Source organism: Bufo gargarizans, chromosome 1 (assembly GCF_014858855.1).
Source record: "Bufo gargarizans isolate SCDJY-AF-19 chromosome 1, ASM1485885v1, whole genome shotgun sequence".
In the NCBI taxonomy this organism is placed as follows: Eukaryota; Metazoa; Chordata; class Amphibia; order Anura; family Bufonidae; genus Bufo; species Bufo gargarizans.
Window position 1 is genome coordinate 735,703,949 of NC_058080.1, and position 25,544 is coordinate 735,729,492.

The following is a 25,544-nucleotide window of genomic DNA, read 5'->3' on the forward strand; positions in this document are numbered from 1 at the left end:
TGCACTACACTACTTTCACCGTTTATCGCTCGGTCATGCAACTTACCACCCAAATGAATTTTACCTCCTTTTCTTCCCACTAATAGAGCTTTCATTTGGTGGTATTTCATTGCTGCTGACATTTTTACTTTTTTTGTTATTAATCGAAATGTAACGATTTTTTTGCAAAAAAATGACATTTTTCACTTTCAGTTGTGAAATTTTGCAAAAAAAACGACATCCATATATAAATTTTTTGCTAAATTTATTGTTCTACATGTCTTTGATATAAAAAAAATGTTCGGGTAAAAAAAAATGGTTTGGGTAAAAGTTATAGTGTTTACAAACTATGGTACAAAAATGTGAATTTCCGCTTTTTGAAACACTTCTGACTTTCTGAGCACCTGTCATGTTTCCTGAGGTTCTACAATGCCCAGACAGTACAAACACCTCACAAATGACCCCATTTCGGAAAGTAGACACCCTAAGGTATTCACTGATGGGCATAGTGAGTTCATCGAACTTTTTATTTTTTGTCACAAGTTAGCGGAAAATGATGATTTATTTTTTATTTTATTTTTTTCTTACAAAGTCTCATATTCCACTAACTTGTGACAAAAAATAAAAAATTCTAGGAACTCGCCATGCCCCTCACGGAATACCTTGGGGTGTCTTCTTTCCAAAATGGGGTCACTTGTGGGGTAGTTATACTGCCCTGTCATTTTAGGGGCCCAGATGCGTGAGAAGTAGTTTGCAATCAAAATCTGTAAAAAAAATGACCGGTGAAATTCGAAAGGTGCTCTTTGGAATGTGGACCCCTTTGCCCACCTAGGCTGCAAAAAAGTGTCACACATCTGGACATCTGGTATCTCCGTACTCAGGAGAAGTTGGGGAATGTGTTTTGGGGTGTAATTTTACATATACCCATGCTGGGTGAGAGAAATATCTTGGTCAAATGCCAACTTTGTATAAAAAAAAAAGAGAAATGTTGTCTGTTGCCAAGATATTTCTCTCACCCAGCATGGGTATATGTAAAATGACACCCCAAAACACATTCCTCAACTTCTCCTGAGTACGGCGATACCAGATGTGTGACACTTTATTGCAGCCTAGGTGGGCAAAGGGGCCCACATTCCAAAGAGCACCTTTCGGATTTCACCGGTCATTTTTTACAGATTTTGATTGCAAACTACTTCTCACGCATCTGGGCCCCTAAAATGCCAGGGCAGTATAACTACCCCACAAGTGACCCCATTTTAGAAAGAAGACACCCCAGGGTATTCCGTGAGGGGCATGGCGAGTTCCTAGAATTTTTTATTTTTTGTCACAAATAAAATAAAAAATAAATCATCATTTTCCGCTAACTTGTGACAAAAAATAAAAAGTTCTAGGAACTCGACATGCCCCTCACGGAATACACTAGGGTGTCTTCTTTCCAAAATGGGGTCACTTGTGGCGTAGTTATACTGCCCTGGCATTTTAGGGGCCCAGATGCGTGAGAAGTAGTTCGCAATCAAAATCTGTAAAAAATGACCGGTGAAATCCGAAAGGTGCTCTTTGGAATGTGGGCCCCTTTGCCCACCTAGGCTGCAAAAAAGTGTCACACATCTGGTATCGCCGTACTCAGGAGAAGTTGGGGAATGTGTTTTGGGGTGTCATTTTACATATACCCATGCTGGGTGAGAGAAATATCTTGGTCAGATGCCAACTTTGTATAAAAAAAAGAGAAATGTTGTCTGTTGCCAATATATTTCTCTCACCCAGCATGGGTATATGTAAAATGACACCCCAAAACACATTCCACAACTTCTCCTGAGTACGGCGATACCACATGTGTGACACTTTTTTGCAGCCTAGATGCGCAAAGGTGCCCAAATTCCTTTTAGGAGGGCATTTTTAGACATTTGGATCCCAGACTTCTTCTCATGCTTTAGGGCCCCTAAAATGCCAGGGCAGTATAAATACCCCACATGTGACCCCATTTTAGAAAGAAGACACCCCAGGGTATTCCGTGAGGGGCATGGCGAGTTCCTAGAATTTTTTATTTTTTGTCACAAATAAAATAAAAAATAAATCATCATTTTCCGCTAACTTGTGACAAAAAATAAAAAGTTCTAGGAACTCGACATGCCCCTCACGGAATACACTAGGGTGTCTTCTTTCCAAAATGGGGTCACTTGTGGCGTAGTTATACTGCCCTGGCATTTTAGGGGCCCAGATGCGTGAGAAGTAGTTTGCAATCAAAATCTGTAAAAAATGACCGGTGAAATCCGAAAGGTGCACTTTGGAATGTGGGCCCCTTTGCCCACCTAGGCTGCAAAAAAGTGTCACACATCTGATATCGCCGTACTCAGGAGAAGTTGGGGAATGTGTTTTGGGGTGTCATTTTACATATACCCATGCTGGGTGAGAGAAATATCTTGGTCAGATGCCAACTTTGTATAAAAAAAAGAGAAATGTTGTCTGTTGCCAATATATTTCTCTCACCCAGCATGGGTATATGTAAAATGACACCCCAAAACACATTCCACAACTTCTCCTGAGTACGGCGATACCACATGTGTGACACTTTTTTGCAGCCTAGATGCGCAAAGGTGCCCAAATTCCTTTTAGGAGGGCATTTTTAGACATTTGGATCCCAGACTTCTTCTCATGCTTTAGGGCCCCTAAAATGCCAGGGCAGTATAAATACCCCACATGTGACCCCATTTTGGAAAGAAGACACCCCAAGGTATTCAATGAGGGGCATGGCGGGTTCATCGAAAAAAAAAATTTGGGCATAAGTTTGCGGAAATTGATTTTTTTTTTGTTTTTTTCTCACAGTCTTACTTTCCGCTAACTTGGGACAAAAATTTAAATCTTTCATGGACTCAATATGCCCCTCAGCAAATACCTTGGGGTGTCTTCTTTCCAAAATGGGGTCAGTTGTGGGGTGTTTGTACTGCCCTGGCATTTGAGGGTCTCCGCAATCATTACATGTATGGCCAGCATTAGGAGTTTCTGCTATTCTCCTTATATTGAGCATACAGGTAATGAGATTTTTTTTCCGTTCAGCCTCTGGGCTGAAAGAACAAATGAACTGCACAGATTTCTTCATTCGCATCGATCAATGTGGATGAAAAAATCTCTGCCCAAAAAAAAAAAAAAAAGGAGGGGAAAGGCGTCTGCCAGGACATAGGAGCTCCGCCCAACATCCATACCCACTTAGCTCGTATGCCCTGGCAAACCCGATTTCTCCATTCACATCAATCGATGTGGATGAATAAATCATTGCCGGGATTTTTTTTATATACAAAGTGTTTGCCAAAGCATAGGAACGCCGCCACCTCCTCAGCTCATAAGCCTCGGCAAACGTATCTTTTACTACAGAGGAGAAATCTCGTCTTGCAGCGCCGCATACACCGACTTGCGTGTAATCTGACAGCAGCGCAATGCTTCTGTCAGAATGCACATCAGTGCTGCAGCTAGTCGATCGGTTGGTCCACCTGGAAGGTAAAAAAAATAAAATAAAAAAAACAGGCCGCAACGCAATAATTTTTTATTAACTTTATAATAACTTTAGAACAGAACATATAAACTTTTTAACTTTTGAAACTGAACGTTAACTTTTTTGCTTACTGGTGTTTTTTTTTTTTGTTTTTTTTACCTTTTATAGGACAAGCCTCCCCTTCCCCATGGGTCAATGTGCAAAGCGCAAATCGCCCAAAGATGTGGCGAAGTACATTATGCACTTTGTCCCAGGTGAAAGGAGATGTTTGCAGCAGCTCTGTGTGAATGGGCCCTAATAGCCCTGTGTGCCTGTCCTGGTGAGATGTGATCCCTATGCTAGGTGTACCTGTGTGTGGTACTTCCGGAAACACTCCCCTAAGCATAGGGCAGGGTGGTCAGGACAGTCAGGACAGAAATAGCGGGTGTCACGCCTTATTCCACTCCTGCTACAGACACGACATCTTTTTCGGGGTGACGGTTGGGTTGAGGTACCGGCAGCGACATTGGGGAAATGTCGCTCGTGTAGACGGCTAACTACACTGGTGAATGGGGCCATGGAACCTCCTGGGTACAGGAGGTTCTCGATGATCTCTTCCTGAAATTTGAGGAAGGATCGTGTTCTCCCAGCCTTACTGTAGAGAACAAAACTATTATACAGAGCCAATTGAATCAAATATACAGACACCTTCTTATACCAGCGTCTGGTGCGTCGGGAAACTAAATACGGAGACAACATCTGGTCATTGAAGTCCACCCCTCCCATGTGAAGGTTATAGTCGTGGACTGAGAGGGGCTTTTCAATGACACGGGTTGCTCGCTCAATTTGTATTGTCGTGTCTGCGTGAATGGAGGAGAGCATGTAAACGTCACGCTTGTCTCTCCATTTCACCGCGAGCAGTTCTTCGTTACACAGTGCGGCCCTCTGCCCCCTTGCAAGACGGGTGCTAACGAGCCGTTGGGGGAAGCCCGCGCGACTAGTTCGCGCAGTGCCACAGACGCCAATCCGTTCTAGAAACAAATGCCTAAAGAGGGCCACACTTGTGTAGAAATTGTCCACATAAAGATGGTACCCCTTGCCGAATAAGGGTGACACCAAGTCCCAGACTGTCTTCCCACTGCTCCCCAGGTAGTCAAGGCAACCGACCAGCTCCAGGGTCTGATCTTTTCCCTCATAGATCCGAAATTTGTGGGTATAGCCTGTGGCCCTTTCACAGAGCTTATACAATTTGACCCCATACCGGGCGCGCTTGCTTGGGATGTATTGTTTGAAGCCAAGGCGCCCGGTAAAATGTATCAGGGACTCGTCTACGCAGATGTTTTGCTCTGGGGTATACAAATCTTCAAATTTCAGGTTGAAATGGTCTATGAGGGGCCGAATTTTGTGGAGCCGGTCAAAAGCTGGGTGGCCTCTGGGATGGGAGGCGGTGTTGTCGCTAAAGTGCAGGAAACGCAGGATGGCCTCAAAACGTGCCCTGGACATAGCAGCAGAGAACATGGGCATGTGATGAATCGGGTTCGTGGACCAATATGACCGCAATTCATGCTTTTTAGTTAGACCCATGTTGAGGAGAAGGCCCAGAAAAGTTTTAATTTCGAAAACTTGGACTGGTTTCCACCGGAAAGGCTGGGCATAATAGCTTCCCGGGTTGGCGGTTATAAATTGTGTGGCATACCGATTTGTTTCGGCCACGACTATGTCTAAGAGCTCCGCAGTCAAGAACAGCTCAAAAAATCCCAGGGCCGAACCGATCTGAGCTGTCTCAACCCGAACTCCAGACTGGGCGGTGAAAGGGGGAACTACAGGTGCGGCTGAAGTTGGGGACTGCCAATCAGGGTTTGCCAGCACCTCATGGACTCTAGGGGGTCTACGGGCTTGTCTGTGCGGTGGCTGCGACGGGGTAACTACTGCACGTGCCACCGTACCAGCTTCAACTGCCCTTCTGGTGCTCGCTACTTCACCAGGTTCTACGGCAGTGCTGGTACTAGGTCCAGGAAGGGCTGGGCTGCTGGTGTATGCCGCACCACGTAATCCGACAGCACCAGCCCCACTCTGCTGCCCTTGAAGCGGATCCTGCGCAACCTGCGGTATAGCGACACGGGGCCGGGTACGCCTGGTGCTATCAGGGACCTCAGCCTCCTCGTCCGAACTTTGGGTCAGAGAGCCACTGCTTTCTACAGGTTCGTATTCTGACCCGCTGGATTCATCAGATGAGGGTTCCCATTCCTCATCTGACTGGGTCAGAAGCCTGTAGGCCTCTTCAGAAGAATACCCCCTGTTAGACATGTGGGCAACTAAATTTAGGGGTATTCCCTGAGACTACCCAAGAAAAAAAGCAAGCCTGTCTTACAAAGGGGAGGCTAGCGAAGTACCGGAGGCCGCTGCGGTTGATAAAAAATATCAAAACTGATTTTTTTTTCGCCGCAGCGCGTGTAAAGTGAATGTGCAGTGATCAAAAAAATATATATATATTTTGTCACTGCAGCGGGGCGGGCGTGGGTGAACGCACGTGTGGGCGACCGATCAGGCCTGATCGGGCAAACACTGCGTTTTGGGTGGAGGGCGAACTAAAGTGACACTAATACAATTATAGATCTGACTGTGATCAGTTCTGATCACTTACAGATACTATAAAAGTACAAATGCTGATTAGCGATACGCTAATCAGCGAATAAGTGACTGCGGTGCGGTGGGCTGGGCGCTAACCGATCGCTAAACTACATAACCAAGGGGCCTAAACTATCCTAAAACCTATCAGTCAATACCAGTGAGAGAAAAAAAGTGATAGTTTATACTGATCCCTTTTTTCCTTTCACTAGTGATTGACAGGGGCGATCAAAGGGTTAATTGGGGTGCAGGGGGTGATCTGGGGGCTTAGTATGTAGTGTTGGTGCTACTCACTGTGTAGCTGCTCCTCTGCTGAGACCAACCGACGAAAAGGACCAGCAGAGGAGCAGGCCAGCCATATAACAGATCATATTTACTAATATGATCTGTTATCTGGCACTTGATTGTTGTTTTTTTAAATCATCAGCCTGCCAGCCGCGATCATTGGCTGGCAGGCTGGTGACGTGACCCCCCTTGACGAAATGCCGGCCCGAACTGCGCATGCGCGGGCTGGCAAAGCGCGTCATCTCGCGTCTCGCGAGATGACGCATATATGCGTGACTCTGCGCAGCGCTGCCGCCACCGGACCGCACATCTGCGTTAGGCGGTCTGGAGGCGGTTAAATCATAGTTTTCTACATAAAGACTAATTCTTGCTGGTATAACTGATAATCTGCAAGTAGATGAAGATTTTTAGAATAACAACTTTTCCTATCAGTTTGATTCGGTGGATTCTGCATTTATAGGTTTGTAGAAGTTAGGATTAAGGTATTTTCCTCAACTCTGTTCATGTTATAACATTTTTGCTGTGAAGAAGAGGCCTGTGATCTCTGCTGAGTCAAATTCAGTTTTGAGAACTGCAAAAGTAAACCAAGCATCTGTGATAATATCTTGTAGGCAGAGAAACTGCCCAATAATCTTACAAAAACCTCTGGAAGAGCCGGACATTGTGAATGGATTCATGGAATTTATTTACCAAAAAAAATTACACATATAGAAACATAGAAGCCTAGACTGTGTCGGCAGATAAGAACCATTTGGCCCATCTAGTCTGCCCCATATACTGAATACTATGGATAGCCCCGGCCCTATCTTATATGAAGGATGGCCTTATGCCTATCCCATGCATGCTTAACATCCTCCACTGTATTTGCAGCTACCACTTCTGCAGGAAGGCTATTCCCTGCATCCACTACTCTCTCAGTAAAGTAATACTTCCTGATATTACTGTTAACCCTTTGCCCCTCTAATGTAACACTCTGTCCTCTTGTAGCAGTTTTCCTTCTTGTAAATCTTCTCTCCTCTTTTCCCTTGTTGATTCCCTTTATGTATTTAGCCGTCTCTCTCATCTCCCCTCTGTCTCGTCTTTCTTCCAAGCTCTACATGTTAAGGTCCTTTCATCTTTCCTGGTAAGTTTTATCCTGCAATCCATGGACCAGTTTAGTAGCTCTTCTCTGAACTCTCTCCAAAGTATCAGTATCCTTCTGGAGATATGGTCTCCAGTACTGCGCACAATACTCCAGATGAGGTCTCACTAGTGCTCTGTAGAGCGTCATGAGCGCCCCCCCTCTGTCTACTGGTAATGCCTCTCCCTATACACCCAAGCATTCTGCTGGCATCTCCTACTGCTCTATGACATGGTCTGCCTACCTTTAAGTCTTCTGAAATAATGACCCCTAAATCCCTTTCCTCAGATACTGAGGTTAGGACTGGATCACTGGTTGTATATTCTGCTCTTGGGTTTTTACGCCCCAGGTGCATTATCTTGCACTTATCAACATAAAATTTGCCAGATTTTTGACCATTCCTCTAGTTTTCCTAAGTCCTTTTCCATTTGGTGTATCCCTCCAGGAACATCAACCCTGTTACAAATCTTTGTGTCATCAGTAAATAGACCCACCTTACCATCGAGGCCTTCTGCAATTTCGCTGATAAAGATATTAAACAATATGGGCCCCAGATGGTAACAAGACCTTGGTCTGAATATACTCCATTGACTACAACCCTCTGTTGTCTGTCCCTCAGCCACTGCCTAATCCATTCAGCAATATGGGAGTCCCGTACAGCCTTATTCTACATAATTAAAAACCGAATCTTTATTTCATGATGAAATAACCTTTGGATAGTAATATATTTTCCTCCAAAAAGCATTTTAGCATTTTATATAAAAAAAAATCTGATTTAAATAAAAAAAATCCAATATATATATTTTTTTAAATCAGAGATTTTTATCCACCCTGCTAACCCCTGTGTCAAGCAGAGAAGACACATCTTCTACTCATTCACTCGCTGCTAGTAGCAGACCTACTAGAACAGAAAGGTAATCAGCAAGCTGGGTCAAAGCCAGGAGAGACAGAATCGGCCAGATCAGCTGACAAATGGTTAACCCGAAGACAAGCCAAGGACAGTTTACTAGAAGAATCAGTAGAAACTGAATTAAGATTAAGGGGTAATCCAGAAACAAGCCAAGGTCAGCTCAACAGGAGTTCTAATGTAGAAGCTGAGTAGCACAGGAGTCAGGACACGATATCACAGGCAAGGGCACAACCTGATTTAAATGTCCCTCCCTGCCTTCTGATTGGATGCTGAGCCAGAGCAGTGATTGGCCCGGCTTCCCTTCTCTCTGATAGGCCAATCAGCCAGAGCTTTGCTGGTCGGCATGACAACCTTCTGGAAACAGCTGTGTGATTGGTGCACGTGCCACTCATGATCTCCCCTGCACCACTGCACAGACCAGAGCGATGGCACTACATGATTATGGCTAGGTAAGTTCCTGACACTTACTGTACAGGCAGCTGCAGTACAGGGCCTCCGCAGTACATAGCAGTGTGACTGACAAGACTCCTTCTGCAGGAGTAAGAAGTATCTGCTGCCAGAGGGAGAAGGAGACTGATTCTTTCCATAGCCTACCCTGTAGAAGTGCAGATTAGCAGCAGCACCAAGGTGTGAGGCACGTGGAAGCTGAAGGTAAAGAAAATATATTTTTAGGACTTTGGGTGAAGATGTTCTTTTTCTTGGCCTAGAGGATCCAGAGGAGAGGAGTATTCTGCAGCATCGCTGGGAGTCAGTAGGACGTAGGTAACTCCTAATGGGCAGCTGGACGGAGCCAGTGTGAGGCTGTACGTCATCAATAAGAGTTAGAATAGCTGGGTAAAAGGAGCTTTCCCCGTGGTCAGTGACACACCATGGAGCCACGCAGCCATCATACTGTTCAGGAAGGAGACACGTTCTGTTTTCTAGGGGTGAACAGACTTTGCCTTCATGTATTGATTTGTATTTTTCTCACCGTATGATCCAAATGGAGGAAACAGTCCAAAATATGTCAACAGTAAAACGTGTCCTATACCAACATGACCTAAAGGCTGCTCGGCAAGGAAGAAGCCACTGCTCCAAAACCACGGGTTATAGTCTGCAACAGCATATGGGGATGACGGTCTTACTTTCTGGAGAAATGTCCTCTGGTCTTGTGAAAGTAAAGTGCTCTTCCTGTGGGTTATTCCCAGATGGGTCTACCAAATGAATGGTGACCCCAAACATCCTTCCAGAGCTTTGGCAAAATGGCTGGAGGACAACAAAGTGAGGGCAATGAGGCGGCCATCACAAGGCCCTGACCTCAGTCCCAAAGGATATTTCTGGGCAGAACTGAAAAAGGTGAGCAAGGAGGCTACACACCTGAGCCAGTTACACAGTTCTGTCTGGAGGAGCGGGCTGAAACTCTAGCTACTGATTGTGAGACGCTTGTGGAAGGCGAGCCGAAATATCTGACCCAAGTTATGCTACCAAATACTAACCGCACGTCTGTAACTTCTGAGCCGCTGGGAATGTGATGAATAAACCAAGCCACAAATCATGCCACACGCCGTATGTGCACCATAATTTACTATTTTGTAACCTTCTCTTCACTTTTCCAAGTGGCGATATAAGGGGGCGGGGGGGGGGGTGCGGGAGCAGGTTTTGTGTGGCCCACCAGATTTGCTATAACTTATGCCAGTTTCTGTGTAAGTTATAGCTGAAGTTTATATCAGCCCCTGCCTGACGTAGACTTTTTAGTTTCTGGTGCTCGGCATGGCAGAGATGAGAAGGATCAAGACTGGGATATGGAGCGTATAGGAACGGCTGATAAGTGTTCCCTGAATCTTATGTCCACGGCTCTCTGTGGTCCAGCTGTATCTGATGTCCACGGCTCTGTGTACTCCGGCTGTATCTGATGACCGTGGCTCTGTGTGCTCAGTCTGTATCTGATGTCCACGGCTCTGTGTACTTTGGCTGTATCTGATGTCCACGGGTCTGTGTACTCCGGCTGTATCTGATGTCCACGGCTCTGTGTGCTCAGTCTGTATCTGATGTCCACGGCTCTGTGTACTCTGGCTGTATCTGATGTCCACGGCTCTGTGTACTCTGGCTGTATCTGATGTCCATGGCTCTGTGTGCTCCAGCTGTATCTGATGTCCATGGCTCTGTGTACTCCGGCTGTATCTGATGTCCACGGCTCTGTGTACTCTGGCTGTATCTGATGTCCACGCCTCTGTGTACTCCGGCTGTATCTGATGTCCACGGCTCTGTGTACTCCGGCTGTATCTGATGTCCACGGCTCTGTGTGCTCAGTCTGTATCTGATTACAACGGCTCTGTTTACTCCGGCTGTATCTGATGTCCACGGCTCTGTGTGCTCCGGCTGTATCTGATTACCACGGCTCTGTGTGCTCCAGCTGTATCTGATTACCACGGCTCTGTGTGCTCAGGCTGTATCTGAATACCACGGCTCTGTGTGCTCAGGCTGTATCTGATTACCACGGCTCTGTGTGCTCAGGCTGTATCTGATTACCACGGCTCTGTGTGCTCAGGCTGTATCTGATGTCCACGGCTCTGTGTACTCTGGCTGTATCTGATGTCCATGGCTCTGTGTACTCCGGCTGTATCTGATGTCCACGGCTCTGTGTACTCCGGCTGTATCTGATGTCCACGCCTCTGTGTACTCCGGCTGTATCTGATGTCCACGGCTCTGTGTACTCCGGCTGTATCTGATGTCCACGCCTCTGTGTACTCCGGCTGTATCTGATGTCCACGGCTCTGTGTGCTCAGGCTGTATCTGATGTCCACGGCTCTGTGTGCTCAGTCTGTATCTGATTACAACGGCTCTGTTTACTCCGGCTGTATCTGATGTCCACGGCTCTGTGTACTCCGGCTGTATCTGATGTCCACGGCTCTGTGTACTCCGGCTGTATCTGATGTCCACGGCTCTGTGTACTCCGGCTGTATCTGATTACCATGGCTCTGTGTGCTCAGGCTGTATCTGAATACCACGGCTCTGTGTGCTCAGGCTGTATCTGATTACCACGGCTCTGTGTGCTCAGGCTGTATCTGATTACCACGGCTCTGTGTGCTTAGGCTGTATCTGATTACCACGGCTCTGTGTGCTCAGGCTGTATCTGAATACCACGGCTCTGTGTGCTTAGGCTGTATCTGATTACCACGGCTCTGTGTGCTCAGGCTGTATCTGATGTCCACGGCTCTGTGTACTCTAGCTGTATCTGATGTCCACGGCTCTGTGTGCTCTAGCTGTATCTGATGTCCACGGCTCTGTGTGCTTAGGCTGTATCTGATTACCACGGCTCTGTGTGCTCAGGCTGTATCTGATGTCCACGGCTCTGTGTGCTCTAGCTGTATCTGATGTCCACGGCTCTGTGTACTCCGGCTGTATCAATAGTGTGAACGATGCCCTAATCTGATGAATAGGACTGGCAGAAACCTTCCTTATTATGCCTTTATCTGCACAAACCAGTCTGTGCTCTGAATCAGCCACAAATCTCTTCACAGTACAAGGATCATGCTTAAAGGGAACCTGTCACCTTCCAGATGCATGTAAACCCGCCAGCAGTACCTCAGAGTAGCCCGCAGTGTGATACTAATCATACTTTTCATCCTGCAGTCCGATGCTGCATACGGTCAGAAAACGATTTTTTATCCTCTGTCCGTGCTATTTTGCATGCCGGCTTGAAGTCGAGGGGGTAGCGGCCTCCTTGCTTCAAGTCATGGTAACCGTGCCCCCTCTTGCCTTTGAGTGACAGCCAGCAGTTCAGCTTCGCTTCCCCAAGTCACGCGCATGCACAGTGCCCTCTGTTTTACTGCGCAATCCCATGTCACTCAAGACAAGAGGGGGCGCGGTTACCTTGACTTGAAGCTGACATGCAAAATAGCGCGGACGGAGGATAAAAGATCGTTTTCTGACCGTATGCAGCATCGGACTGCAGGATGAAAAATAGGATTAGTATCACACTGCGGGCTACTGAAGTACTACTGGCGGGTTTACATGCATTTGGGAGGTGACTGGTTCCCTTTAAATTTTCGTGAAATGTCTAATATTTTCATACCTTGTCCAAGGCGTTGCACTATGTGACACTTTTTGGCAGCAGACAGATCCTTTTTCTTTCTAATATTGTTAACCATATAAATGTGTGACCTGCTTAATAATGTGGAACGTCCTTCTTAAGTAGTTTTACTTTAATCGGGCTCACCTGGCAAACTAATTATCACAGACGTCTGAGATTGATTTCAGTGATCAAAGAGCCCGAGACACAATACCATCCATGATTTTAATTGAAAACAAAAAATTGCATCTTTATGACCCTTAAATCTAATTTGCATTTGGTATGTATTGTTTAATGGGTCAGTACGATTACAGTGATACCATATTTATATAGTTTTATGGGTTTTGTATTTACAGCGTTCCCTATGAGATAAAACTGTCCTGTTCTCTTCATTCTCCGGGTCAGTACGATTACAATGATACCACATTTATATAGTTTTATGGGTTTTGTTTTTACAGCGTTCCCTATGAGATAAAACTGACCTGTTCCCTTCATTCTCCGGTCAGTACGATTACAGTGATACCACATTTATATAGTTTATGGGGTTTGTTTTTACAGTGTTCCCTATGAGATAAAACTGACCTGTTCTCTTCATTCTCCGGGTCAGTACGATTACAGCGATACCACATTTATATAGTTTTATGGGTTTTGTATTTACAGCGTTCCCTATGAGATAAAACTGACCTGTTCTCTTCATTCTCCGTGTCAGTACGATTACAGAGATACCACATTTATATAGTTTTATGGGTTTTGTATTTACAGCGTTCCCTATGAGATAGAAGTGACCTGTTCTCTTCATTCTCCGTGTCAGTACGATTACAGAGATACCACATTTATATAGTTTTATGGGTTTTGTATTTACAGCGTTCCCTATGAGATAGAAGTGACCTGTTCCCATCATTCTCCGGGTCAGTACGATTACAGTGATACCACATTTATATAGTTTTATGGGTTTTGTATTTACAGCGTTCCCTATGAGATAAAACTGACCTGTTCCCTTCATTCTCCGGTCAGTACGATTACAGTGATACCACATTTATATAGTTTATGGGGTTTTGTTTTTACAGTGTTCCCTATGAGATAAAACTGTCCTGTTCTATTCATTCTCCGGGTCAGTACGATTACAGTGATACCACATTTATATAGTTTTATGGGTTTTGTATTTACAGCGTTCCCTATGAGATAAAACTGACCTGTTCTCTTCATTCTCCGGGTCAGTATGATTACAGTGATACCACATTTATATAGTTTATGGGTTTTGTGTTTACAGCGTTCCCTATGAGATAAAACTGACCTGTTCCCTTCATTCTCCGGTCAGTACGATTACAGTGATACCACATTTATATAGTTTATGGGGTTTTGTTTTTACAGTGTTCCCTATGAGATAAAACTGTCCTGTTCTATTCATTCTCCGGGTCAGTACGATTACAGTGATACCACATTTATATAGTTTTATGGGTTTTGTATTTACAGCGTTCCCTATGAGATAAAACTGACCTGTTCTCTTCATTCTCCGGGTCAGTACGATTACAGAGATACCACATTTATATAGTTTTATGGGTTTTGTATTTACAGCGTTCCCTATGAGATAAAACTGACCTGTTCTCTTCATTCTCCGGTCAGTACGATTACAGTGATACCACATTTATATAGTTTTATGGGTTTTGTATTTACAGCGTTCCCTATGAGATAAAACTGACCTGTTCCCTTCATTCTCCAGGTCAGTACGATTACAGTGATACCACATTTATATAGTTTTATGGGTTTTGTGTTTACAGCGTTCCCTATGAGATAAATCTGACCTGTTCCCTTCATTCCCTGGGTCAGTACGATTACAGTGATACCACATTTATATAGTGTTATGGGTTTTGTTTTTACAGCGTTCCCTATGAGATAAAACTGACCTGTTCCCTTCATTCTCCAGGTCAGTACGATTACAGTGATACCACATTTATATAGTTTTATGGGTTTTGTGTTTACAGCGTTCCCTATGAGATAAATCTGACCTGTTCCCTTCATTCTCCGGGTCAGTACGATTACAGTGATACCACATTTATATAGTTTTATGGGTTTTGTATTTACAGTGTTCCCTATGAGATAAAACTGACTGGATTTCTCCTTGGAAAAGACCACTCAGAAGTTGTGATCGGTTATAGGGTTTGTCTCACTTCAGCAGATGCCATTTATAATGTGGATGCACTTAATTCCAGGCAGTTACTAATGTATTGTTATTATCCATATTGCCTCCTTTGTTGGCTTAATTCGTTTTTCCATCAGCTCGTTTCCATGTTTACAACCACTCTGTAATCCAGCATTGGTGGTCGTGCTTTCACATTATAGGAGAAATCATCTCCCCAGTAGGTGCTATCTTTAAAGGCCCAACGTCTGCTGTACATGTACAGTGAATGTCTCGAAGGAGTTCATAACACGTTGGGCCGAAAATGAAGAAGCAAGGGCTATTGTATGACCAAAAAAAAAACTGTAAAAACATTCACCCTTTTTTGGGAGCAGCAACGGTACAGTATGGAACCTGATGGTCAAGGCAGGAGATGTGCGGCTATCCATGGGTAATAGTAGTAGTAGTGTAAAGGCTGTTAGCTGTCTCCTGCACATAAAAAAAATGTACTGCAGATTTAAAGGCTATGCACACCTTTGGGGCATTTTTTTTCTTATTGCATTGTACTTATTTTGAGCTAAAAATCTTTTTTTTAAATTGGTGTTTTTTTTTTAAAATATGGAATCCTATTCTCTGTCCAGAGCTGAGATGCTCTACTACCTGCCTGTGGATTTTCTGTCAGTTGTGGAGCTGACAGGCTCCTTATCTCTGCTCTCTGACCTCCTCCACACTTATTATAGATCAGTCCTTATCTTACTTATAAGAATGTGGCTTAAATAAGTATTTATGACCTCTCAATAGTTTAGAGATGAGGTTTATTAGATGACCAGCACAAAGTGAAAAGTAAAGTACCAATCGCACAGCTAGAAAAACGCTAACCCTTTGTGACAGAATAGCTCAATATTTCTAATAAAGGTCAATTGAAAGTACAATTTTTAGGCAAAAATTAGTAAAATGATATCATAAACAAAAATTGCCTCTGAAGGGTATACTCCCACAAAAAATGTCTGTGTCTCAGGAACTTGTCCTGTGGCCTTGAGCATCAATTCCAGCTTGACAAGGACGTCTCCTGCTGTTCACACGCCGCCTTATTGTCTGCTGAGACATGGGGTTCCACTCTTCTTGAAGGGCGGCCCTCAGTCATCGAGGTGCTGGTGTACACAGTTACGAGCCTTTACACGACGACTCAGCTGATCCCATAGGTTTTCAATAGGATTCATGTCTGGAAAAAGTGCAGGCCACTCCATGTTAGGTCCCCCAGTCTCTAGTAGCCGTTCCCCAATGAGCTGGAGCATTGTCCTCCATGAAGATGACATTAGGCCTGTGTTCTTCCTGCACAGGCACAATGACTGGATTAATGATTTTCTTCAGATAGTATGAGCTTGCCACTGGACCATTCACACATTGTAGGGCAGTTCTGTATTGACTAGACACACCTGCCCACACTGTAACACCGCCACCACCAAAGCCTCATCTGGTGACACCAGTGGCTGATGCAGAGCGCTCTCCTTAACGTCTCCAACATCGTCGGCAGCCATCATTTCTGCGTGAATCGACTTTCATCATTGAACAGCACTGAGGCCCACTGCTCCCTCATCCATCGTAGATGCTCCCAGTCCCATACAAGACAATGACGCCTGTGCCTTGCAGGTCGTCTAGCACGCAGACCAAGCTAATGTAATTAATGAAGCGGCCATCAGTGTGGGATGTGGACTCTCTGTGAAGCTCAGTGGCCACTTTCATCTGAGAACATCCAGCTTGAAGCCTCACAATGTACTTTTGATCAATTGTTAAGTGTCGTCTTGGTCTCATGATGTCAAAATGTGAACAGCATGTTGAGGAGGACTGTTTAATACCAATTCTAATTGAACCAGGAAATTTATTGGGCAATTCATGGATCAAACTCCTGTTGTGAATTTTGCCGTTAAAGGGATTCTGTCATCAGAATTTAGGCCTATAACCTAAACATATGGCGAGGTCCCTACTAATACACAGAATCCTAAAGTGACCTTATCAAATGCGCCTGTGGCTCTATAATCATATAAAACAGGTTTATATCACCTGTCACTCGCGTCACAAATGTGTCCAAGGGGACGTCTCATGATGCAGGGTGCCCGGCTGCAGCCATCTCCTTTCGGTGCCCAGCGCCGCCTTCTGAATTGAAATTGCCGCCCTCCCTTTCATTAGCGCCGCCTACCTCAGTCATCACCGCCTCTCTAACATCAGCGCTGCCTCTGAAATCGTCCGCTCTCCTCAGGTTATACCTAGTGCGCACGTGCGGGATCTGGCTGAGGAGAGCGGACGTTAGAGAGGCGGCGATGACTGAGGTAGGCGGCTCTAATGAAAGGGAGGGCGGTGATTTCAATTCAGAAGGCGGCGCTGGGCACCGAAAGGAGATGGCTGCAGCCGGGCACCCTGCATCGTGAGACGTCCCCTTGGACACATTCATGACGTGAGTGACAGGTGATATAAACCTGTTTTATATGATTATAAGGTCACTTTAGGATTCTGTGTATTAGTAGGGACCTCGCCATATGTTTAGGTTATAGGCCTAAATTCTGATGACAGAATCCCTTTAAGCTCCTTGTTAGAGAACAGCAAGTTGTGCAGAAAGTCCTGACACACTGAACAGTTGGACATGTGCCTTCAGAAGGTTAGATAAGGTCACATTAAGTTCTCCTGTAAAGGTTAGAGGGCATTTTAGGTTCATCCTGAAATTTCACCCACAAGACAAATATCCCAATTTTTTTGTGAGTAGTGTATGTCGAAAATGAACAAGCCGGATCCAGCACTAAAACCATATAAAGTCAGTGGGCGCTGGATCCGTTTTTTCGTGTACCTTGATTTACAGGGTTTTAGGTGCCGGATCCGGCATGTTCAGTTTCCCATGACACACACAAAAACGCTGCTTTCAGTAGTATGCGAACGCAACAATCCAGAACGGAATGTATTCCGGTGCTCTCCATTCCATTTTATAAAAAAATTTCCCCGATTGACAATGAATGAGAACAAAACTGAAGCTTTTTCCTCCGGTTTTGAGATCCTCTGCCGGATGTCAAAACTAGAAAGGAAAACACAGATGTGAACGTAGCCAAAGCATGATTTTTTGAAAATTCTAACGAATTTGATTTGTCTAGAATTGATCTGCTCCTGTCTGCAAATAACTTTTCTTTTTTTAAACGACATTAGCAAAATGTGTTATAGTTACAAATACAAAGTGGTTCCGCTTGATGGTTACAGTTTATTTAGGAAGGTACAAAGGATTGTTGGTTACGGTGACGTTTAGTCTGGAGCGAAACGAGCTTCGGATCATAGATCCGAAGTAGATTTTTTCGTAAACTTCAATTTTAATGCTCTCTCTGCACAGCGTTAAAATGTATGGTCTGCGCGTAGGCAAAATTTGTGTTGCACGAGACTTCGGTGAATTACTACTGTATTCATATCTGCGTCTTCACAAACATTTTAAAATAAGAATCTGAAATTGGGTTTGGTGGGAGCAGCTGGTACCTCAGTACCAATGCCAACTTCGGATTCCTATTTTAAAATGTTTTTAAAGACGCAGATAGGAATACCGAATTAATTCACCGAAGTCTTGCGTGATTTCTGGCGATACAAAAAGTGATTGTCAGATAAAAAGGTGAAAAGCTCCATCCAGTTACTCTATGCATTCAACAGTGTGTGAAAATAAAAGGGATGAAAGGACCGAATGAAAGCTTCCTGATGTCCAGCAGAGATATCGGGGCTGTGGGGGCAGAACACGGCCAGTCTCTGCACTCGAGATATGGATGCCCAACCACTGACCCTTCTTTTCCTGGCAGTTTAAACCCATTCTTTTTCCCTCCTGGCTGGTGATGTCACTGAGATGCATGCGCCTCCTCTTACCCAGTTATATACCCAGAAATGGTCATGTGTCCTAGAAATATAATATTACCTGCAGCCACCTGGGTGTACATTCACCAACCAGGACATATCTGACACGGTAATCGAGCCAATTCCGGGTAGTTCCCCTGGGCGTGTGGCTGTGGATTCAGCATATATATGAGGGCTGTTCTTCCTGATCATAACTACCGATGGAGGTCACTCCAAGTATCAGTTCTGATGGATGATAGTTCCTTTGAAGTAGGGCTGTCACGATACCAAAATTTAGATTTAATTTCGATACCATAAAAAAGTATTGTGATACTCGATACCGCGCAAAAAAAATAAAACGCCAAAAAAGCTGCATGCATTCCACATTTTATGGAACGTCCAGCCCATAGTCCGATCCTATTTTTTGGGGGGACAAGATGACAAAAAAATGGCGAATCTCGCATTTATTTATTTTTCTCTGTTAAGGCGTTCACCGCATAGGAGACTTTTTTTAATATTGTAATAGTTTGGACTTTTCGGAAGTGGCGATATGTAATATGTTTACTTATTTATTGTTTATATATCTTAGATGTAAAATTAGTAAATGGGGTGATTTATACTTAATATTTCAGTGTTTTTTTTTTTGTTTTGTTTTTTTACTTTTTATTTGATAACTATTAGCCCCCTTAGGGACTAGAACCTGGGATCTTTGAACCCCTTGTCCTATTCACCCTAATAGATCTCTATTGTGGTGACTAGGATCTCATACTCCCTGCTGCCCTGTGATCTGTACACACAGCAGCAGGGAGCTGACCATGGACGGCTTCAGTAGCGTCCTGGCTGCCATGGTAACCGATCGGAGTCCCGCGATTACACAGCTGGGGCTCCAATCAGAAGCTGCCACGGCCACCAACGAATTAATAGGGCAGAGGGGACTTTAATACTGGGGCGTGGGTGGAAGGCGCACTGCGCCACCAATTAAGATACAGTTAATACAGATACAGGAGGTGGGTGCCGGCGGCAGAATCACATAGCCGGCACCCGACCTCTATGACAGGGAGCTGCGATCAGCGGCAGTTAACACCTCGGGTGCGGCACCTGCTTCCTGTATCTGTATTAAACGTTTAGTTATTTTCACTGGTGGCTCAGTGGCCACAGTCCCTCCCCTCCCCCGCCCATCTCTCCTCTCATTGGTGCTGCAGTGGCCACAGTCCCACCCCTCCTCCTCCCCTCTCTCCTCTCATTGGTGGTGCAGTGGCCACAGTCCCTCCCCTCCCCCGCCCATCTCTCCTCTCATTGGTGCCGCAGTGGCCACAGTCCCACCCCTCCTCCTCCCCTCTCTCCTCTCATTGGTGCAGTGGCCACAGTCCCTCCCCTCCTCCGCCCCTCTCTCCTCTCATTGGTGGTGCAGTGGCCAGTGTCCCTCCCCTCCTCCGCCCCTCTCTCCTCTCATTGTTGGCGCAGTGGCTACAGTCTCACCCCTCCTCCGCCCCTCTCTCATCTTATTGGTGGCGCAGTGGCCAGAGTCCCTCCCCTCCTCCGCCCCTCTCTCCTCTCATTGGTGGAGCAGTGGCCAGAGTCCCTCCCCTCCTCCGCCCCTCTCTCATCTCATTGGTGGCAGCGGCTCAGGGGGAGGGAGACACTGCTTCCTTCTCCCCTGTGCTGCTGAAGGAACATGGCGCTCGCTGAGAGCAGTACCTGCCATGTTCTGTGATACTAGGCGGCGCAGTAGTGCAGCCTAGTATCAGTAAAAGGCAAATCCCAGTATCGAATCGATACCGATACAAAAGTATTGATTGGGTATCGATAATTCGATGCTCGGTGCAACCCTACATTTAAGCTCAGCCATTGCCATGTTTCTCCCAGGCCCTCGTGGCAGGCACACTACAGACACTGCTGCTTGATGTTTCATCCCTGGTCGGGCTGTGTGGGTACTTACCTCCTCTTGGACTGTGAATGTTATCTGATGCCAAGTACGGGCCCTAGTAATAAAGCCTTTAACCAATACTTCTGGCCCCTGGTTAGTTTAGGACCAATAGAATGTTTGTCACAGAGGACATCTTGAGATGCTGACAGATATGCATTCCTTAATCACCTCATCTTTACTCCACTCATACATGTTAAATGAGTATCGGAGCATTTCTTGCTCCGATGCTCTCCCCTGTCCTACCCTGCATCGCGCAGGGCAAGGGCTTGTACTTTGCTGCCAGTGACATACTGGGCTTCACTATGGGTCTGCTAGACGGAGGCTTCTGCCCAGCATTGATCCCGGTGACATCATCGGCAGAAATGGGCCGTCCATAGCACTGCCCTAAGCTGTTTTAGAGCCTAGGGCAGCGCTGTAAGACCCCCATTTGTGCCAGGATCACTGCTAGGCGGAAGCCTCTGCCTAGAATAGTGAGGAAGTAAACCGCACAGACCTTGGGGAGCATTGGAGCAAGAAATGCTTCACTCATACATGGTCAATGAGTGAAGATGAGGTGATGTCCAGGTTCAACTCCGGAGAACCCCTTTAAGGAGCACAGATGGGGTTATGAACAGACTATTAATAGTGACACTTTTACCTGTTACAGTTCACGGTGGGCTGCACATACGCTTTACAGGGCGCCCATTAGAAAAATGGACAACTTGTGGCACAAACACTTGAATCTTCCAGAACTCCGTTTCTGCAGTCTGGACTGGTCAACGCGATCTTCACACTGACCACGGTGATTTCACACAAACGGACACAATATTCAACGCTCAAACTTTATTTTTACAGGGGGAGAAGCACTCCTACTACTTGTACTTTAGTCAACCATTATCCCAACTGCTGTTCAGTGAACTGCTTTAGGTCCCTTCCACACGAGCGAGTTTTCCGCACCGGTGCAATACGTGACGTGAACGCATAGCACCCGCACTGAATCCTGACCCATTCATTTCAATGGGTCTGTGTACATGGGCATTGCGTAAAAATCGCAGCATGTTCTATATTCTGCGTTTTTCACGCAGCCCTGGCCCCATAGAAGTGAATAGGGCTTCAGTGAACAACGCATTGCATCCGCAAGCGAGTGCGGGTACGATGCGTTTTTCACTGATGGTTGCTAAGAGATGTTGTTTGTAAACCTTCAGTTTTTTATCACATGCATGAAAAACACATCAAAACGCATTGCACCCGCACGGAAAAACTGAACGCAATTGCAGAGAAAACTGACTCAACTTGTTTGCAAAATGGTGCGAGTTTCACTGAACGCATCCTGAATGCATCTGGACCGAGTCCGTCACATGAAAGAGGCCTTACAGGAACAGCTCCTTCAGGCATTATAGACCTCACAGCAACCGACATTCTGATACCCACTGATCACCACCCACATATCCCCTATTATCCCCAGATAACTTTCTCTAGGGTTGAAGACTGTAGTAACACAAATCACATTGACCCCCCAAAGACTGAGTTTTCTCACAGACCTCCCCCCATGACTCTTCCAAGGATTGACATTGACAGTACACTCAACCCACATGTCTTTATCAACAAAACACCACAAGCTGTCCCTTCTGATGACTGAAGATCCTCCAAACCCACTACTCTAAAGCATTGTCAGTCCCTTCCTTTACTGTCTACTCCCTGATCTTCCCCAGGCCTCTCTAGACGATACCACAGTGGTACCTCTCTCCCATGGGTCACCAAAAGAATCGTAGGAGACCCACTGCATGACATTTTCACTGGCTTCTTATAACTCTTCTCCCACCCTTCAGCCTACAAACTCTAAAGATTCACACAAGTCTACTAGCCCCCATCCGCAAATACCCACATGATAGACAAGTCCAGGGCTAAAAGTTACATAACCCAACAACAGGTTCTTCAGGTCACCCACTTGGTCTAACCACACCCTTCCCCTTTGGTGCCCAAAACCAAGCCCTGCATTGTGGTTCAGAGCTTCAGCACCCGAATACACACTGGTTCATAAGTGTCAAGCCTTTACTAGAACCACATTGATTTTGGGACCTCCTATTAACTGACAGCCAGAAGCCATTACTGAGGTCGGCTGCTAGGACAGCACATAGTGGTGCATTTGATAACCTGCCACTCCATGTCGCCCGAGTCGTCTAGATGCACACACAGTGCAGTGCAAACCACATAACAATGTACACAGCAGCTTATACATCATGACACAAACACGTTCTGAGGCTTCCCTTTTTTAAGGCCCCTTCTTTGGAAACTGCTCAATTCTCCTGGCCTAGTTCATTCCCTCCTCCGTAACAGGGAGGCCTCTGCCACACGTGGTCTCAGCCACACACTAACAGCCTTTCACTCTCTGCATTGAAAGCATATCCACACTCACCCGAGCCTGTATGTATGGGGGATTCTGGAGAGATAATTGATGTCCAAACGAGTATTTTCAGCTATTGAAGGTAGATGGACATATTTACAGGATGGGATTGTCTAATGTCCAGCTAATTAGAATAGGATGCCTGCATGATACTTTCCAGGCATAGGGCTTTTGGGTAGGTAACTATCCTGCTCTGCTCCTGCACAAACACTTTAACATCATGACTTTCTGGTCCTTGCCCGGTGGTTTACTGTTAGGTTGTGATCTGACCAACAATGGCTTATTCAGTTAAAAGGAACCTGTCATGTTGAACACGGTGTCTGATCTACCATCATCCTGTTATAGGGCCGGAGATGCTGAGCAGATTAATATGTTGTTTTGTGGGAAAAGATTCAGTGTAACTTGTGTTTTATACATAGAAATCTCTATTCTATACGTAGGAGTCCATTGGGTGGTCCTATCAGCTTCGGATAGCTTTCTCTGTATGCCCCATCATAGAGGGAAGGCTTGGTCACTGATAAGACCACCCCCTGGACTCCTAAGTGTAGATAGAGTAGAGATTCATATGAATACAAGTTTTACTGAATCCTCTTCAGTTGGTCTGCTCCTGCAGATCCCCCTAAAAGTCCCCTTTAATAATTGCATTTTGCTGCATACCGTGTAATTTTATCATTTTAACATTGTATTATTCTTGACAGATGAGTGTTCCAGGAGCTCGGAGAGACATCTGATGCCTTCAGACATAAAAGCAGATGATTGTGGTGTCACACAAGATACATGTGAAGAACGTGTTATTGTCCCAGATAGACCCTCAGTCCTTCACAGTCATAACATATCATCTGATCCTATTAAATGGGTCCTACTGTCCGATTCGTCACAGAATGAGAAGCAGAGATGTGCTGGACATCAAATAAGTCACCTGGTGGAGAAGCAGTATTTATGTTCAGAATGTGACAAATGTTTTACTTCAAAGTCACATCTTGTTATACATCAGAGAATTCACACAGGAGGGAAACGATTTTTATGTTCAGAATGTGGGAAATGTGTTAATCTGAACTCCACTCTTGCTGAAGATGAGAGAATTGTCATAAGAGTGAAACGATTTCCATGTTCAGTATGTGGCAAATGTTTTACGTCAAAATCACAGCTTGTTAAACATGAGAGAACTCACACAGGAGAGAAGCCATTCTCATGTTCAGAATGTAAAAAGTGTTTTTCTCTGAAATCACATCTTGTTATACATCAGAGACTTCACACAGGAGAGAGACCATATTCATGTCCAGAATGTGGGAAAGGCTTCACTCTTAAATTATCTCTTGTTGAACATCAGAGAATTCACATAGGAGAGAGGCCATTTTCATGTTCAGAATGTGGCAAATGTTTTACTCGGAAATCAGATCGTGCTAAACATCAGAGAATTCACACAGGAGAGAAGCCGTATTCCTGTTCAGAATGTGGGAAATGTTTTACTCGGAAATCAGATCTTGTAAACCATCAGAGAATTCACACAGGGGAGAGGCCATTTTTATGTTCAGAATGTGGGAATTGTTTTACTGTGAAATCAGCTCTTCTTAAACATCAGAGACTTCACACGGGAGAAAAGCCGTTTTCATGTTCAGAATGTGGGAAATATTTTGCTCTCAAATCAAGTCTTTTTAAACATCTGAGAGTTCACACAGGGGAGAAGCCGTATTCATGTTCAGAATGTGACAAATGTTGTACCTCAAAATCAGATCTTGTTAAACATCAGAGAATTCACACACAGAGAAGCCATTTTCAGTGACCATACCTCCTGGTGCGAGTTCAGTTTCCACATAAGGCTGCTTTCACACTGGCGTTTCTGGGTCTGCTTGTGAGATCCGTTTCAGGGCTCTCACAAGCGGCCCAAAACGGATCAGTTCAGCCCCAATGCATTCTGAATGGTTAAGGATCCGTTCAGAATGCATCAATTTGGCTGCGTTTGGTCTCCGTTGCGTTTATTAGACCGTCACTAAAATGCAGCTTGCAGCGTTTTGGTGACCGTCTGACTATGTGGATCCGTCTAGACTTACAATGTAAGTTTATGGGGACGGATCCGTTTTCATTGACACAATATAGTGCAATTGAAAACAGATCTGTCCCCCATTGACTTTAAATGTAAGACAGATCTGTTTTGACTTACTTTTTTTTTATGAATAATGCAAACAAATCCGTTATTAATGGATACAAGTGTTCGCATTATTGGTGCGGATCCGTCTGTGCAGATACAAGACGGATCCGCACAAAACGCGAGTGTGAAAGTAGCCTAAGGCTGCTTTCACATATGCTTCAAAGAAATCTCTGACAGGATAGCTTGCCGGAGTTCTCCAGATCTAGCATAGCCATATAGTGGCGCATGCCCACTGGACTCGATTGACTATAATGGAATGCAGCGGGGATACCGACCCTCCCCAGCATATCAGCAGGATCCAGCCGTACAAAAATTGCTGTCTGAATCCCAACATATACAGTATGCCGGGCAGCTGACGGATCCGCTCTGCATCCCATTATAGTTATTTGGGTCCAGAATTTATAATGGGCATCTCTGCTAGAACAGCCTTGCAGATTTCTTTGACGCAAGTGTGATACTAGCCTAAGCGCGTTTCTGGGCTCGTATTGTTTCCTGCTCCACATTCTGTTAGAGCGGAGGAGAGGTAGCAGCTGATGATCTTGTCTTCCTCCTCAACAATGTGGAGGTGGCCTGCCAACCAGAATGATGAGTAGGAGAAGGAGGACAGTTTTGCTCGATTGCTTGCCACTTCACTTTTTCCACGTACGCAGGTGATGCCACCATATGTTGGAACGCCATATT

The 25,544-nt window shown here is 45.2% G+C and overlaps 1 protein-coding gene across 4 annotated transcripts in view; it reads left to right on the forward strand.

The window, feature by feature from the left end:
- LOC122937800 (oocyte zinc finger protein XlCOF6.1-like) overlaps positions 1 to 24,645 on the forward strand; it is a 34,094-nt gene extending 9,449 nt beyond the window's left edge. For all 4 annotated transcript variants that reach the window (XM_044292872.1, XM_044292864.1, XM_044292881.1 and 1 more), the window contains one exon: positions 23,413 to 24,645. In XM_044292872.1, the coding sequence (XP_044148807.1) occupies positions 23,413 to 24,497 (1,085 nt within the window). In that variant the 3' untranslated portion in view covers positions 24,498 to 24,645. The remainder of the gene's footprint in view (positions 1 to 23,412) is intronic.
- Positions 24,646 to 25,544: the final 899 nt, after the last annotated feature.